The 18,187-nt window shown below is 45.4% G+C and overlaps 1 protein-coding gene across 2 annotated transcripts in view; it reads right to left on the bottom strand.

Moving 5' to 3' along the window:
• Positions 1-17,490, bottom strand: part of MAN1A1 (mannosidase alpha class 1A member 1) — a 151,815-nt gene extending 134,325 nt beyond the window's left edge. Inside the window, exon 1 of one of the 2 annotated variants that reach the window (XM_055714850.1) lies at positions 16,606-17,490. In XM_055714850.1, the coding sequence (XP_055570825.1) occupies positions 16,606-17,205 (600 nt within the window). In that variant the 5' untranslated portion in view covers positions 17,206-17,490. The remainder of the gene's footprint in view (positions 1-16,605) is intronic. The other variant, XM_055714849.1, reaches the window with a different exon arrangement.
• Positions 17,491-18,187: the final 697 nt, after the last annotated feature.

Genomic DNA, 18,187 nt, shown 5'->3' with positions numbered 1-18,187 from the left:
CTTGAAAGGTTATGAAGACATAAAAAATATTTTTTCCACACAATACATATTTTCAGTATTTGTCTGTAGAAACAGAATCAAGTAGGTTTAGGGACAGATGCTAAAAGAAATGAAAATTCTACTAGAAAAAACCAAAATATTTCTAAATTCACTCAGAGGTATTACTGAGGTCATAACTACTTCAGTATCACTAACCGTATCACAAAAGCTGGAGAGCATGAATGAAACTGAGTGACATCCCAAAGTGAGAGGGATTTAACTACATGGATTAACCATGCAAATGAATTGTTATCAAATTCCTTATATGAAAAGCTGATTGAAAACTGCTGATAAGGATTTTCAGTAAGCTATAAAATACTGAATAAAATTTATTTTTAAACATATGACTTGCAAGCAAATGCTGTCCTTGCCCAAAGAGGTCTGTATTTAATTAGTAATAGCACTTCTGAAGATCTAAAACAGGGGTCCTCAAGCTTTTTAACCAGGGGGCTGGCACGCAGATGCAGTGGCAGGCAGTCATCTGTGGCTGCTTGGTTTCCCCCCCAACCCCCGGCAGGGGGGTCTGTAAATACCGGGGGCCGGATTGAGGACCCTGGGGGGCAGTATCCAGCCCACAGGCCATAGTTTGAGGACCCCTGATCTAAAATGTTATTTATTCCCAGCAGTCCAAAGGCCAAAAGGTAAATGAATAATAAAACATCAGATTTTATACAATAGTTATTAGTACACCCTCATATACAGCTATACTGTACGTTTCAAGAACTACCTTTTATCATTCGACCTGCAAAACACTTCCTCCCTACTTGCCAGCCAAGATGAAGGCCTTTCCCAGGTTTCAGTCTTATACAAAAGGTGGAACGGCTGTGAATCACAGGATCACACAGAATGGTCAGGGTTGGAAGGCACCTCTGGAGATCGTCTAGCCCAACCCCCTACTAAAGCAGGTTAACCTGCACAGGATCACGTCCCAGTGTGTTTTGAACATCTCCAGAGAAGGAGACTCCACAGCTTCTCTGGGCAGCCTGTTCCAGGGCTCTGTCAAACATTCATGCTAATTGCAGTAAGAGCAAATAAATACAGATAGTATGCTGCAATCCTATCTTTACGATATTTTTAAAAATGGTAATAATTGTATCTTTGCTCTGCTGCTTTGGCAGTAATTCCACATATTAAGGTATGAGCTTTTTCTTTAGTCTTTTTTTTTTCATTAACAGATGTATTTTTATATATACATACACAAAGCTTTCTCCGCTCCAAACCCCCCTCTGGGGTTTTTTGAGGTAAAACATGGCACATTCAGTTACTAGTTTTCAAACAAAAGAAAGTTTTCCTTCCCAATCTTTCAATGTTCCTTATCCCATCAGAAAACCCACAAAGTTTCTCTCTTCCTTCTATGTAACATCTAGACATCCTGACATTTAGTCAAGTCCTTCTAAGGAAAACACAGGAGTAGAAATTGAAGTGTTCGGGGGTTTTTTGTGGGGGGCTGGTGGTGGTAAAAAAGATAACATGAAACAAATTCCTAGTTGTTTTGATTACAGCAGGTACAATGCCACCCAGGATGTTTTCTATAAACAGCATATTTGAGACTGGATATTAAAGCACAGCAGGAATATCCAAGAGAAATTATGAATAAGTTATTTTCTTTCCGATTACAGCACATTCACAGCTTGTTTTACAGCCTGCAGAAGTTGCCCACGTAACACAGGCACAGGACTAAAGGCAACATGAAGTTACCAAGTACAAGAGAATCACTATTGGTGAAGCTGCAGCAAAAGCAGCCACAAAGTTCTTAGGGAAATGTTTCTCCATGTGGACGTAAGGCAGAGCTGGTCAAACAGACGTTAACTAGGTGTGTTTGACATGGTGGTAGTAGACCACCTCCCCATTTATTTGCACTGCAGTGTTCATATGAACGCAGAGGACTTTCAAAGCTGATTTTGAGACTTCTCTTTGGCACCAGCCACTGGTCTTGTTCCTTGCTCATGAAACAAAACCCACAATTTCTCAAATGAATCTGAAGTGGAAAAGACTCTTCATGACAAATAATGAATAAAACAGGCATCACAAAAGTACCGTGTTCAAACAAAAGGAAACAGAAAATGCCACAAAGTACCCGCCCTCACAGAACACAGCAATGGGTAATTAGCACACCAGGAAGCTGTTATAAAGTCACTCTGAAATGAACATGTGTAACATCCTGTAGTGCACTATTATATGTTTAAAATAAATTTGTAATAGTTGTGTCCTTCTTGGTTCTTATCATCAAGACTACAGCTACCAAAAAAAAAGTTTTTTTCAATGCCCAGCACATACAAACCAGAAGGCCTTTCATCTAAAATTTCTTTTCACATGCAGGAGACCCAAGTGGTATGACTTCAATAGCTTAGACTACAGGATCTGCTTTACATTGTTAAATGAAATATTGAATTTTTACTTGAAGTCACAGATCAAAAATGTGAAAGTGGAGGCACAGCCACTGCTCATGCTTTGGATTGCTAAACAGGATTCAAAATAACTTACTTTCTTGATGAAATGAATCCTCCGTACACAGAAGAAAATTTAAGGAAAAAAAAAAGTCTAACTGAAAGTCAAAACAAGCTTAACTCCTTTCCAAAATCTGGAGGCCCTTTCCTTAGGCTTACTCAGTTCCTACCGAAAGTACTTATGGAGGTTTTACAGCTACCTTTCCACACTTTTGCATTAAGGGCCAAATAAAAACTATGGGTGATCACTGTTCCCATAACAAAGGATCATAAAACTGGGGCAAAAGCAAGGTTATATAGCCCTTGCTATAGCTAGAAAGAGCTTTGCTTCGCACATCACAAAATCAGAATAGGCGTGCCAAATTGAAGGGATGCTCATGTATCACCATAATGCTGATAATATAATCACTACAGAAACCTATGCTTTTTTAAAGTGAGTAGCGAGTTTGGACACTGAACATGAGGCAGTGTAAAGGAATACTTCATTTTCAAAACCAAGCTTCTGTAAAGCCAGAAAACTCTCTGTGATATCAAAAGCAACAGAGAATCAAATGCTGAAGAGTTGGACTCTCATGAATTGGTAGTGCAGTGCAACAGTACAACCCTACTGTAAAAATATTTACAGTGCCTGCCATAAACCACATAACAAGTCACACAAATGGAAATTTAATAAAACAAGTTTGCAAGCTAGCAATTAGACCCTTAAGTAAGAAATCAAGCAGAACTGTGCTTTAAATTTATATCAATGGTGTCTGTTTCAGTTACAATGCAAACTCCGAACTTATAGCTTTGTGAATTGACACTGTATTAGCTTTCACATCCTTAGCTTCACACTTGCAATGTATAAACATCAGACAACTGATACTTCGATCAGAAGTATGTAACCCATATACACCCACAAAAGTGGCAAAAGCCGCAATTTTTCCATCAATAGCTTGTATTTCAAAATTTCTGATGGAAACTCCCTGTATTAACTATACCTGTTTGTCCAGTAAACATTTTCTCATTTTTAAAAATTTCAAAATACCCGCTGAGCTAACATGCATTTGCCTGTTTCATTCCCTAATGAGACTGAGAGAGGCAGCACAGATGCATATTAGCAGGAAAGGCCACATGCCATTTTCCTCTACCACCCCACCTCCCATAATAACAGCTCACTTCAAAACAATTAATGCATGAATGAGAAATGTCTAAAACCCCAAACCTATTTAAATGCTAGACGGGAAAGTTTAGGATCCTGAAGGAACTGAGGGAGACAAGTAGCAAAGACCCTGGACTTCAGGGCAACAAGCTCCATTTGTTCAGGGACCCGATCTGTAAGATCCAACAGGAGAGTTCCCTGTTGGGCTAAGGTGCCCAGGAGACCTCACTGGTCTTCAGCGTCCCATGGCAGGAGCGCAGAGTGGCTGCAAACCTGAAGAAACCAGGGGAGCACACAGAGCAGGAGTGGGCAGGGGCTGTCCCGCAGCAGTACAGGGGGGCTGCCCAGGGGAGAGAAGGCCAAAGCTCAGCTGGAAGCTGCCACGGGACAGGAGAGAACTCTACGGGTACATCAGCAACAAAAGAAGGACCAAACAAAACAGGGACCCACTGCTCCACAGGTTCAGAAAAGTAGTCACAAAGGACATGAAAAGCCTCAACCGCTCGGTGTCTTTTTTGCTTTGGTCTTTACCAGCAAGGCACACTCACGGGGCTTAAGTGGCAGGAGCCTGGGGAAAGGCGGCAGGCAAATGAAAACCAAGCTAGGAACAGAGCACTTAAGCAAAATGGACACACACAAGTCCACGGGACAAGATGAGATGCCTCTGACAGTGCTGAGGGAGTTGGCTGACGTCATTGCAGGGGCTCTCTAGATCACCTCTGAAAGGCCATAGTAAGCAAAGGAGGACCCTGGTAACTGAGGGAGAAAGCAAGAAAACAGTGGAGTATGCTTGTCCAGAAGACAGGGGAACTACAGGCCCATCAGCCTTATTCCAAACCCTGAGAAAATGGAGAAAATCCTCCTTGATTCTATTTCCAGGAACATGAAGGACAGAAATACCTTTGTGAACAGCAAGCATCATTTCCCAAAGGCAAAATGTGCTCAGCCAACCCAGTTACTTGTGATGAAGCCACTGGCTCTGTGGATGAAGACAGAGCTGCAGACATCCTTTACCCTGACTTCAGTGAGGTTTTTTGGTGCAGTCTGCCTTTGCACTACAGCAGCCAAAAAGGCATGATAGACTAGACAGCTGGTCAATGAGGTTGATGAAAAATGCGGCTGGACTGACAAGCTCAAGACTGCAGTTAACAGGTCAAAGTCTAACTAGCGTCTAGCTATGAGTGACATTTCTCTGGGCTTAATCTGAACAACAGAGCAGAACACACTCACCCAGCTTCACGGATAATACCGAACTCCAGCAATCATGAAGCTGGAGAGTAAGGCTCCCATCTGAAGGACCTCAACAGGCTGGAGGAGTGAACTGACAAGCCTTGTGGAGCCAAATAAAAACCAATGCAAAAATTTTATACCTAATGTGGGATAATCCCCTTCCACAGTACATGATGGGAACTTAGAGGCTAGAAAACAGCTTTGCAACAGATGTCCTGGGGGGTCCTGATAAACAACCTGTAGAACACAAGCAAGCAAGGCATCCTTGCAGTGATGAAGGATAATTGTATAGTGGGCTGCACCACTTTAGCAAGAGTGGTTGCTAGTGATGGGAAGCAATTAACACTTTCTATGCAACATTCCTGATGCTGCAGATGGGAGGCTGTTCCTGGTTTTCAGCTCCCTTGTACCAACTGGAGATTTAAAAGAAAAAAAAAAAAAAAGGTGGAGAACACATGACATACAAGAAGAGATAGATGGTGATGGGTTTGTTCAGACTAGAGAAGATAACTTAATAACTTAGTGGGTGCCTACAGAGAAAAGATAGCCGAGCGCTTCCCAGTGGTGCACAATGAAAGGAAAAAAGGCAGTGGTCACCAGTTGCAGCAAGAGATATTTTAACTGGATAAAATAATAATTAAACAAACAAACAAAAACCTACAATAAGGGTCTTCAGACACTGGCATATGCTTGTCCAGAGGGGTTACGGAATCTCCCTCCACAGAGATTTTCCACACTTGAGTGCACAAGACTGAGCAACCGGATTTAATTTTGAAGTCAGCCCTGCTCTAAGCAAGAGATCAGGCCTCCAGAGGTCCAGTGGTGAGTCTGAATCTCTCTCCCCCAACAACAAAATCCTGTGGTAAGCAGAAGGTTGGGAGGACTACAGTGTGCATAAACGCAGGACAGCCATGTCTCCGTAATACTTTCAGCTGATCAGGCTGCATATGAAAACCATTCAATGAAGTTTGAAAATGTTCTCACAGAGCATCTACTTTCTGCAAGGTTTAGATTTACATAATGAAAAAAATAAACTTGAACTAAACTGATTATTGAAGTACTCTGATTTCTTTGCTCATCCTAATGTTCTGGATTTTGCTTGCAGCATATATATAAATTACCTTTTCCATTTCAATGTTTATTTGTATAAAAATACACCAAACCCAAACAACTATGCCTTTCACTTTTTCAAGGTGTATATTCAGATCAGAGCTTGCCCCAACAAACTACATCTTCAGTTACAGACAACAGAATCTATTATTTAACAACTGCACAATATATTTGGCTCTTAAGTAAAACATATATATAGAGATACAAATACATCTCTATCTCAATATATGAATACAGTGATTTTTTTAAAGAAACTGCATGAAAAGACTTATGGGCTTTTCTTTGGAAAGGTCACTTTTTAAAATTGCCCTTCCTGATCCATGATGTCACTTCAGCCCTTGACAAGATCACACACATTTCCATGAAGAGTCGGTTCAGGTTCAGTGCCATGTTTACTCTAGAGCTTTACAGAATAAGACATAAAAATACCAGTCAAGTTGCAGTTTGTCTTTACATAGCATAGTTTTTCCCATGGTGATTCTTCAGACAATCTCACCAGAACAAAGAAAGCAGAATGTGGCTTTGAAGTATTATGACTTTTAAAATACGTAATATGTATAACTCTTCTCTCTCCAAATGGTAACTAGGTTTACTGTTGCATGATTGAGCGGGTGTCTGCATGTGTGTGTAAATCCATTGCTGCAAATGATTAAAATCTACTTCTCTTCTTTAAGCTTTAGTTTGAAGAATCCAGTATTATTATCTAGGTCCAACATAAAATTTCAAGTGCAATTCTCAAAATCACAGATGGGTGGAGAACTATAACCACAGTAACAAGCAACAGATTTCCCCACAGACAGCAGTATGGGCAAAGCTTTATCATTTGTATCACCCTTCAGTGCACCAACAGATGTCAGTGCTCAAAGGCAGTGAGAAAACTGACAGTGGAGTTAAAGACTGGATCTGCATTTGCGTGTGTTTATCAGTGAACAGTAAAATTACTATCTCCTTAAGCCCTACACTTTGAAAGCAAAATGTTTTCTAGCTTGTTATTCTTTTACATCAGCTACTTCTTATTTCCTTGGAAAGAAAGCAGTCCCTGAACAAAAGAAATTTCGAAAGGCGAAGAGATGTTTATTATGCAGTGGACCAAGCAAAAGAAAAATAGGCAGATACTTTAAAAAAAATAACCTTACATTGGTCTGAATACTAATTAAAGCAGCAAGCCACACTGATCTAATGCCATTTTATTGTAATGTTTTAAAAGCACATATCGACTTTGAATAAATAATTAAAAAGAGGGATTATGTTGCCAAGCAGTAAGATCACCCCTATACAAGTCAGATGATGTAAAATTCTGGACAAAAGTATCAGTCTTTCTTTTCTACTTTACTCATATAAACAATACACAGTACTGCCTCTAACATAAATGCCAGCAATATGTATCTTCACAGGAGAATTTCAAAGCTGCATGCTTTTACATTAAAATTGCAACTTCTGCCCAGCATCAAAGAAAAAAGTTGATTCTTCTGAAATAATTTTTAAGATGTGCACAGGAAGTCTTGTAATAGCCAGATGTTCCATAGTCATAAGCTCATTCATTGCACAGAATCATTTTGGTCCTTTGCTCAATATTACCTACCATCTCTTCCGATCTTTATGTATTTCCTTACCTTATTAGAGATTTGCATTTAAAAAAAAAGGGGGGGGGCAGGAGGGGGCAACTTTCTTAGAAGCCAGACTTCCATTCCCTTGCTTTATTCCTAAGACAATTTAAAAGCCAAGGTACATATAGTTTCCAAGACGGAGTGGGAGGACAAATGAAAGTACATTTTACACTTGTAGTTACCTTTGCATAAGAGACTGCATATCTCAGTGTTCCCACAAGGGCTGTGAATGTTTAACTTTTAACAGTTGTAAGAATGTAACAGCAGGTTATGTGCTCATCCAATCTGTTTGAAAAGCTTTTAAAATTAGAGGCACTGGAATGAGCAATACCTGTATCTTCATAAACACCAGCTATAAAATCCAATCAGCTTACTGCAGAGTTATAGCAAGTTGTCATATTATTTTGTACAATTATTTCTTGGTTACAACAGAGTTCAAACTGAAGATTTCAAGAAAAGATTTCTGCAAGAAAGGCAGAATTTTACTACCCTGCCTGCCTGCCTTCAAAACAGCGCTGGACTAGAACATTTGATTTCAAGTATTGCTTAAAAAGCTTACAACTAGTGACCTGAACATAGAACCAGGGAGTCTCAGGTTTAGCCTCCCCCTGTAATAAACAGTGCGATTAATAGCAGTTTAGAGGCAAACCACAACTGCCCATGTGTAGCCGTGAACCAGGCTCCAAACCCCAGGTTTAAACTGATCCTAGTGAGCTGACATGCCCAGGCTAGAGATCTGCAGCATGGGTATGAGCAAAGACAGCCTTCACCCTCCAGCACACAGTAACAGCTCCTGGTTTAGCGGTGAACCACTGAACAGGATCCAGGCAATCAAGCTCTGCTCTTAAACCTGTCACACTGTGCAAGTCACTAGACCCCTCTCAACACTGGAAAACCAAACTGCTGTCTCACAGTAGTAAAGTCTTCTGGATTCTGCAGGCAAGGCTGCTGAGCACTGCGATATGACAGTGGCTTAACTGCAATTCTGTAAAAGGTTTCATTTAATCTGGTTTGGGCAAGCATGCACTTTATTACTTACCAATTATGTTTTCATGACAGACTTGAAGACCTGATTATAAAAAGTCATGGAAAACAGAACAGCGATGCTTCTTAGAAGTGTGTCACATGTTTAACAAAAACCCCAAAACACCAAACAAGAAGAGGAAAAAAAAATGTTTTGTGGATAAAGACAATTTTCACACAAAAGAAGGAACCAGTATATTGAGTATCTGGTACATTGCCCACATTGCTTAATTCATAGGTCCACCTAAACAATTATTTTCTTCATTTGTAAAATGACAGTTCTAGAAATAACTTAGAAATAGACCAATCTTTCAAAACTGAACATCTAAAACATGCCACATCTGAATAGTGGAGTTAGTTACCAAAAAAGCACACAACCAGAGTGTTTCACCATCTCTGTACCATCTCAGCCGGCAGTTTATTGCCAGAGAAGTGCTGCACTGTTAGACAGCAGCAAACACTGAATCAAAGCCACTTTCCTGAAGTATAACTTACACTGCCAAATAAATTAGGAAGAAACATTTTGTACTTGTAAATAAAGGAACTACTTGTTAAGATTTTATATTTAAGATGAAAACTGCAGAAATTTGCACCTACACTGGCTCCCCAGGCTAGAAAAAAGAATAACCGAACCAAAGACAAAGTTAACACTCGGTAATTCCTACAGCAGCATGCTTCAGATAGCTCTAAGAGAAGGTCTGTCCATCCAACAGCCATACAAGTGCTTCTGTCATGACATTAACTAACTTCCACATGAAGCGCTGTCTCCTGTCCCCATGATTTCCTTGTCATTAACATTCAAAGGAGCTATCAAAGCCTGGCTGTCACCACTCTTATTTTCCCCCTGAATAAGACATTTTTTGGCCTTAGTGGCAGATTTTAATGAACAGGTGGAAATTTTCTGCTTCAGTTTGTCCACAGCACAGAACTACTGCCTTAAGCAACTGTATTCACCAACATGATATACTTTATTTCTTTATATTTCATGGCTGCCATAGGCTGCTACACTAACATCAAATACAAAATCATCACCATGAGAATATAACTTTTGCCAAAACTTAGGAGACATTCCATTTTAAGCTTTACCTCATGTCTTTACATCACCTTATTTAGCTTTCACAAAGAGTCCTGTGCATCTGGAATTTACGTTTTGCCTTTACATAAAATGTGCACGTGGGTTTTCAGTTAAAGAATTACTCATGTGCTTGGGTTTTTTGATATCCAGATGTTTTCCACTGCCTATTTAAAACCTTTTCATTTCCCCCACAATTCTGAGGATCTACTTACATAGGACATTCAGTTAGTTTTGGTAAATCTACCTGTTGAGAATGTAGACCAAGTCCTAATGTAAGAAAACTAAATATTCTTAGCTCACAGAAAACAGGTATAAGGCTGAAAAAAACATGAACTAGCAATGGGAACACACCCTATTCCAGTCAAATATGCACTCAGCCACACACTGAGACATTGCTCCATCTCATGACCAATGTTCAAATCAGACAGGTGTTTGCCTATATGACAGAAACTTTGGGTCATTTGACTGAGAAGAAGCTGTCAGGTTCTCAAAAGACAACAAAAAGGCAAGTAAAGCAACTCACCTAAAACAATGTCCTCCCCTAAAAAGACCTTAAGGGTTTCTAGCAGAAAGAATGTTAATTTGGCAAATACAGAAATAAGCATATCCTGTTTCATGTCTTGTGGACAAAAAGATGCCTCAGTCCCATCCTCCTCCACTTTAGTCTCCTTTCAAACACACTAGCTAAAGGGGGGTCCACTGCTCCCATGGTCATCACACCTCCACTAAGCCATTTTGGCTCCTTACCTCACCAGGCCATGAACCCAATAAAAGTGAAGGGAGCTTTCTGTCTGGCTGGCAAGCGAGAGATTCCTTAAGTCACTGAATCATACTCTTAGTAACTCATATGACACTTCTCTGTGTCTTGCACTGCCATTATCCCTAAAGCAAGCAATTTAATTTACTCTTTTGTGACATTTTAGATGCCTTAAGATAACCCCTGCCACCTACAAGTGCCACTTCCTAAGAGCACAAGTTCCCCAACAAACCCAGGGAAAACATCTGTGAGCCCCATGAGGATGCCCTTAACTTAGGGCTATAAGGTACCTACCTACCCACCATATCTGATTCCCTGTATTTAGGCACTTAATTCACCTCCTTAGTGTCTTTCATAAAACCATTCCAAAAAGAAAAGAGCTAAAAGAACTACAATAAACAATATTTATCAGGAAGGAAGGTACTGCAAAACACTCAAAAAGAACTAGTAGGTACAAAAATATTTAAGATTATAGGCAGATAAATAAAGCTTTGGGGGGAAACCAGCCAAGATTAATTTTAAACTCCTTCAACAAACTCAATGAGAGCAACAATGTCAGCATTAAGGTCACAAAGTACTTTAAGAAAACTTCTTTCAAAATGCATTGCATCATCAGCATGTTGCCAGGATTCATCACACTGCTTACTCATTACATGTCAACTCCTTTCCTTTCACCGTATCTTATTCCTGAAGAAATGCACCATCAGGGAACACAGCTTTTTCTGTTTGAAACCCAAACCACTCACTTTCAAAGCTACATTTTAACTCCTTCCCTCCCCCTCCCATGAAGGACCCCACAACCTCCCAGTAAATGCACTCTGAATTTCAGTCTACAGGAGCTGGGGCTTCAGTAATTCCTGCCACTGTGTCTCTTTTCCCCTTTTCTGTTCTGTGAAAAGGGGTTGGGAGGTAACAGTCTCCTGAAGCACAGCACTTCAGCCTGCTACAGAAGGTTATTACAGCAGATTGAAGTTTTGCTTTTTGCAAATGTCACATTGTAGAGTTTCAGTTTTAATGGAGAAGCTAGGCCAGAAGATCAGATGGCAGCTCCTAAAACAAAGCTACTCAAAGAGGTTTTGTACCTTTTTCATCCACGCGGTACTGTTCCCTCACCACAGCCAAAACTATCACCAAGTCCACCCTCCTATTAAGGCCTTCAACTCACCAAAACTACCTAACTTGTTTTGCTCTGGCAGTCTTCTGCTGGTTTAGTGAGCTGAAGCAGCTTATGGAGGACTACGGTGGAATTAACACAAAGTAGACAGTAGGAGAAGGCAGTCAAAAGTGGTAAGAAGAGACTCCCCCTCCTCTTCCAACAGCAACAAGTAGTAGCGAGCTCAGTTCATCTCATAAAAATCACCAAAAGGAAATAAATGTACCCCCAACCTGGCACTGGACCCTCCCAGGCAGCAGCACCAGCATACCAGACAGTGGGAAAGCAAGCAGTGAAAGCATGCAGGAAGGCACAAGGGGCCAACCACCCTTCTTCAGTAGCAACCCACCTCCTATAATTTCCCCGTCACTCCTGCTTGTTAACGGAGAGTTCTGATTATGCCCAAGTACTGCTATGTCAAGTGCATATTAGATCTCTGATTATTAGTACTTTATTTCCATGCTTAGAAGCTTTTTTTCCTTCAGATATTTCTGAACTTCCCTGCAACATTACTAAGACTTCTTAAACTGAACTGCATAAAAGCCACCACAGAAAACAATTAAACAAACAAAATGAATGCTGAGGAGTTCAGAAGCTCCAGAATTCACACTACCAATGCAACCTCAATTCAGCTCTTTATAGAAAGACAACATGAATTAATCTTCATGCTGTGACATCCGTTTTGCTAACTTTTGACCATTGCCCTGTTGAGTTCGAAGGACTAGTGCCCAGGAGTGACTGTAGAATCACAAATAAAATTCTCCTCTCCAAGACTTGTACTACATGACTGCAACAGTTCAGAGCTCTGCAAGTATTTGGAGCACTGCATGACCATGCTCTTCAGACATCGACTCCAGTTTACCAAGGAGGCTTTTATCCTGAAAACATGCCCAAACAGCTTCAAACAATGATGTCTACAGTTTCCAAGCTGGCTACCTTGTACAAGAAGCTGCATTATTATGGTGCTCCACCAACACCAATACTTGCTGTTCAGCAGGATTAATTAGCCTGGGCACAACACCGCACTAACGTGATTATATTGCTTCTAGTATCTGAGCTACCTCATTCATCGTTTTCTATTCCTTTCCTCTGAAATAAAAGGAGTTCAGTTTTTGCTATTTTCTTAACACCTAAATAATTCAATTTTTTGTTGTTGTTGTTAAGTGAGAAGAATGAGACTTGGAAGAGATTAAAGTCAGATTTCCCTAACTGAAACAGTGCATCTCCTGCCTCCATAACCTGTCCCTACTATTACCATTCTCCTCTATCGTTATTACCATCTCTTCTTTTGTTCATTTCAAGCTGCCACTTTTTTCCAAACTGCCTATGCACTTGCAAGTCTTCCCTGGACATCAGAAATAATGATGTCCAGCCACAACCAAAAGGGACAAGACCAGAGACCAGAAGATTTTCAGCTTATTTGAGTGGAATGGAGTCATCATTGCCTTCCACTCCCCCTATTTTACAGATGGGGAACAGATGTCACAGGAGGTACTTACTCAAAAGAGGGCCCATCTCTCAAATCAGTGAGTGGAAAAGCAGGCATATAAACCACAAACTCCTCATTCACAGTCTGGCGCTCCTATTAGGACACCAAAACAGAGACCAGTGTACCAAGTACCCAGACTCTGCCCCAACTCACAGACACACCACAGCATCAGTGGAACTTCCCGAAGAACTCCAGTTCTGATAAAATACAAGTGGATTGGCATGCTCAAAGGCAGCTGTGCCTCTTTGCTCAAGCCTTCCTGAAGCATCTGACATGAGGAAGATGCTCAGAGCAGGCAACTAGGTCAGCCAGTAAAAAATTCAGCAATCACAAGCAACTGACAGCGGTTTTACAACAGGAAGTACTGGGCAAACCCCACTGCCGGCAGCACTGCCAGACCCTCTTTCTTTGCAGTTTGCCTGTAACTCATCATCAGAAGAGAAACAGAGGAATATCGCAGCACCCGTTGGTGTCTCTGGCCCACATCCCCTACCCGTACAGGCACACCTGCGCACAGGCAGGCCCTGTGTGTGTAACACGGTGGGATGGTTATCACACAGACCTTGCAAGCAACCACATTGTTTTGATGGAGTGGAAGGCAAAGGCAGTGACAGCAACACTGTCTCTACTTCTCCATGTTTCCACAAGTCTTTTACTTGCTCATTAAGTTTCTAGAAACCTATTTTTCTAGTCATTTGTCATAATGTGTTAGTTTCAATACTAAAAAGGGTTCAAGAATCTTTATATCCCCACCCCTTTTGAGTTTCACTTTTTTTTTTTTTCCAAAAATACATGACAGTATGTCCTAGAAAAAAAGCTTAAAATTCTATACTAAGACTTTGTTAAGAAATGCTATAAAGTCATGGCGTTTTATTGTCTTGTGATTGCAAACCATGTTGTACTGGCTAGACTTCTAAACACTTATTTCAGTCTAGAATTTTAAACAGTAAATGAACAAAACATCTCTACGCTGTCTCCCCTCTCAGCTTTAAGTCAGCATGTTTATGAGACACAGCTCTTCCAGGACAGAAATGCAGGCAAGAACAACCTTATTTTTTGGCATTCTTTTCCTTTAAAGTAGCCTGCTTCCTTCTGCCAAAACATCCACAGGAGCAGTTTCAGATTTTGAGTTCTAGTTATATGACATAGATCATACAATGCAGGCGCAAATTCTAGGCTCAAATGAGTATGCAACTACCAGGCAAAAGGAGAGGAGCTTTAAGGGACAATTCCAGTGTCTGTGCATGTACAGCATAGCACAGAAGTTCATACTTTAAAAAGTTACAATTTAAAATTCTTTCTAAAAGGACTGCAGATTAGAATTCCAGCTTGACCTTAAAGCATCAACACAAAAAAGTAGATGAGAGCTTGCAAAGACAGAGAAAAAAGCAACATAAAGGCCGACACATGAAACTGTGAAGCAAGTTAATGCAGAATAGGAAACATTTTACAACCAAGGAAAAAAACAAGCAAAAAAAAATAAACAGTATTCTTCAAAAAAGGCAAATCAAACCAGTCAAGGTACCGCAAAAATGCAAAAGTAATTAAGTAAACAACATGTTAAGGACACGTACTGAATCAGGAGGAAAGGAAACTCCCAGAAACAACACGTAGTATTGAGGGATTATACTGAGATTTGAAGGAAAAATAAAAAGCTGGAAACTAAGTGCAGTCTCTCTGTCATCTCCTACGCTTACACAGCTGAAAATCTGCTTTAGGGGTATTACTGTGTTGTTGGTGGCTCCTGTGTAGATGTGGAGAAGAAAGAAGAGTGATGGAATGGAAAGGAAGGAAGAAAAACTGAAGATACCGGGGTATGAATGCACATACACATACATATATACAAACATATGCACACATACTCATGTCTATCCATATACAATGAAAGATAACTTGGACTAGTTGGCATGGAGTGGGACCAGCAGCAGCAGCAGTATATTAAGTTTTATATTCTTCCTCCTGCTTATTTACTTGTTGCAGCCTTCCACACTACAGAATCATGTAGATCATGTCCGGAGCCTCGTTACTTCTAAATACTTCTACACAGCAATTCCAGATAACTGGAGAAGGACTTTGCCGGTATTTCTAATTGTTCCATACGCCTCAGGGAGGCTGTGTGACTAAACCAGAAGACAACATAGCCTCTGTGCACTTCGAGAAGTGGTCTATACCTTACACTTCTGAGAGTTTCTCCCTTCAAAATACCTTTGTATTGGTATTTATTGCTTACAACCACTGCACAATTTGCTAAAACAGTTAAACTGATGCAAGGACTCCAGAGCACAGAACACATCTTGAGATTTGCGAGAGCTTATTAGCTGATGCGCCATGTGATGTCAGGGCACACTTTTCAGACCACTCCGTACGAACACACAATAAAAATAAATCAGTCCAAGCAAGGCTAACAATACTTCACAAACATAGAAATACTCCGTAGTTAACAGTCTCACTCTTATCTCTTTTCCACCACCACAGAACAGGAAACGTATACTACTAATTAATTCATACACCCTAATCTCTGCAGGAGGCTGAAACTGTCAGTTCGATAAATAAACAGACCAGTAATGACAGGAAGCTGGGCTCTATTATGAGGGAAATTCTGCCGGAGAGCCCGGTCAAGCTTTGCTCGCGACAGCCTTACCTATAGACAGTTTGGGGAATTTCTGAGGACGGACTTTGAAGCGGTGCCCGGACCGACCCAGCAGCACGAACCGACGGGAAGGCGGTTGAGGGGATCTGTCAAACGCACACAGCTCACGTGCTTCACCGCTACAACCGAAACGGACTGTATTTTGCCGAACACTCTCAACCCTTTAGGCAGCCGGTATCACAGCACAGCGAACCGCCGAATCGCGAGGCAGATCGCGACATCCCCGGAGCGCCGCACCGCAGCCGCGCCGCGCACTTGGGAGCGCGGGGGCTCGGGCAGCGCCGGACGGCTCGGGCCAGCTCCGCCTCTGCCGCCGGCGCCGTGCGGTGCGGGGAGAGCGCCGGCCCCGCTAGCTCCGCACCCCGCGCAGCCGCTCGCCGCGCTCCCACCGGCGGCGGCCGAGCCCGGGATGCCCCACGGGGCGCGCAGGCGGGCCCGCGTCGCCGTGGGGCCATGGGGCGATGGGGCTCCCGGGCGCCGCCGTCCCTCCACGGTCCTCGGCCGGCCCGCTGCTGCCTCGGCGGCGCCCCGCAGCCTGCCGGCCCTCGCCGGGCTCTGCCTCCTCCCCGGGTTTCCGTGCAGCAGCGGGGGCAGCCCGGTAACGCCGCCGGCGCCGGCAGCGCGGGGTCCGCAGGCAGCGCTGGCTCCGCGGGCGCGCAGGACGCGCGGCGGGCTGCCCGGGTGCCACCGCCGGCGGGGAAGCCGAGCTGCGCGGCGGCGGGCGGGCGAGGGCCGGCCAGAAAGCCCCCTCCGCCGGGAGCTGGAGGAGGAGGAGGCGGCAGGAGGGTTCACGGCTGCCCCCCACCCCGCCGGCAGCGACCTGTTGCCCCACGCGGGGTTACCGAGGCGCGTCCCCGGGAGCGGGCCCGGCCGCTGGTACCCACCTCCTTGATTTTGGCCCTCCGCTGCCGGACGGCGGGGTCGGCGGGCTCCTGCCCCACGGCGCCGACGGGCTGGCGGAAGAGGCGCTGGGGCAGCCCGGGGGCGCCCGCCTCCTTCCTGCCGCGGGCGTCCTGCAGAAGTTTCTCCTTGTCCTGGCGAATGTCCCTGCGGATCTCCTCGGGCAGCTTCTGCAGCGTCTCCTTGGCCTCCCGCAGAGCCCGCTCGTGGTCCGCGCGGATCCGCTCCAGGCTGCCCGCCCCGCCCGCGGCCGCCGCCGCCGCTGCCGGCGCCGGGCCGCCTCCGGGCTGCGGCGGGGCGCGGGGCTGCCCGCCGGGCGGCGGCGGCGGCGGCTGCAGGGCGGCCGAGTGGAAGAAAACGCCGCTGAGGAGCTTGGAGGAGTCGGGCAGGAAGAAGATGGCCCCGAAGCAGAGGGTGATGAAGGCGCTGAACACCAGCAGCAGCACGAACTTCTCCGTCAGCCGGAACGCGCCGGGGCCCGCCGCCTTCCTGCCTCCGCCGGCCGCGCCGCCGCCCGCGGGGCCGCCCAGTGCCCCCGGCCCCGCCGCGCTACCGAAGAGCGGCAGCAGGCTGGCGGCGGGCATGACCCCCGCGCCGCCTCAGCACAGCGCAGCGCAGCGCGCCCCGCCGCCGCCGCGCAGGGACCGCACCACACCGCACCGGACCGGACGGCCGGGCTCGGCTCCGCCGCCGCCGCCTCCCCGCCTCGGCGGCAGAAAGTTTCCCCGGGCGGACACGGCAACTTTTCCCTTCCGCGCCGGCAGCGCTCGGCGTCTGCGGGGCGGGCGCTGTCAGCTCCAGCCCATGCCGCCGGGCCGCCGCCGCCGCGGGTGCCGCTCCCCGCTCCGCCCGCGCGGAACTGCCGGGCAGTCGGGGGCGGGGCGGGGCGGCCGCCGGCCCAATGAAGGGGGGCGGGGCAAGGGCGGGGCGGGGCAAGGGCGGGGCGGGGCGGGGCGCGGGCACCGCCTCTCTGCCGCCCTCCCGCGCTGCCCGGCGCCGCGGGCCCCGGGGGCCGGCCCGGCGGATCGCTGCCCGGGCGCTGCCTGCCCTGCGGGGGGGGGGGGGGCCCGCCTGGCCGGGGCGGCGGGTGTTGCCGCTCCGTCCCCCGCGGGCGGCGGCGGCCCGAGGCGGGCGCACGGCACCGGCACGTGCCGGCCGGCGGGCACGCGCACCCACGTGCGCACTTGTGTCCCAGGTGAGCGTGCACTCGCCGGCGCGCCCGCACGCCCAGCGACACACATGCAGACACGCGTGTGCCCCCCACAGCGGCGCGCGGGGGCGCTTGCACGCTCACGGACACGCGCGCACACGCGTGTGCACACGCTCACACGTGCGCACAGGCCGGGTGAGCCGGCCCGGCGGCGGGTGGCGCTGGGCGCAGTGCCCTTCCCGCTGGTCTAGGAGGAGCCGTGCTCTCCGTCAGGAACCCGGGGTTTCGGTGCGGTTTTATTTTTCTGCCGGTAAAAGGTCCATCTTTTGCAAGGAGGTAGGGGGAACCTAGCCATGTGAGTGTGAGAATTCGACTTTCCCTCTACGCCAGTGCAAATGAAAAAACAACATGTGCTG

This window comes from Falco cherrug, chromosome 6 (assembly GCF_023634085.1).
Source record: "Falco cherrug isolate bFalChe1 chromosome 6, bFalChe1.pri, whole genome shotgun sequence".
In the NCBI taxonomy this organism is placed as follows: domain Eukaryota; kingdom Metazoa; phylum Chordata; class Aves; order Falconiformes; family Falconidae; genus Falco; species Falco cherrug.
The sequence above is the reverse complement of the archived record's forward strand: the minus strand, read 5'-3'. Positions and strand labels throughout refer to the sequence as shown.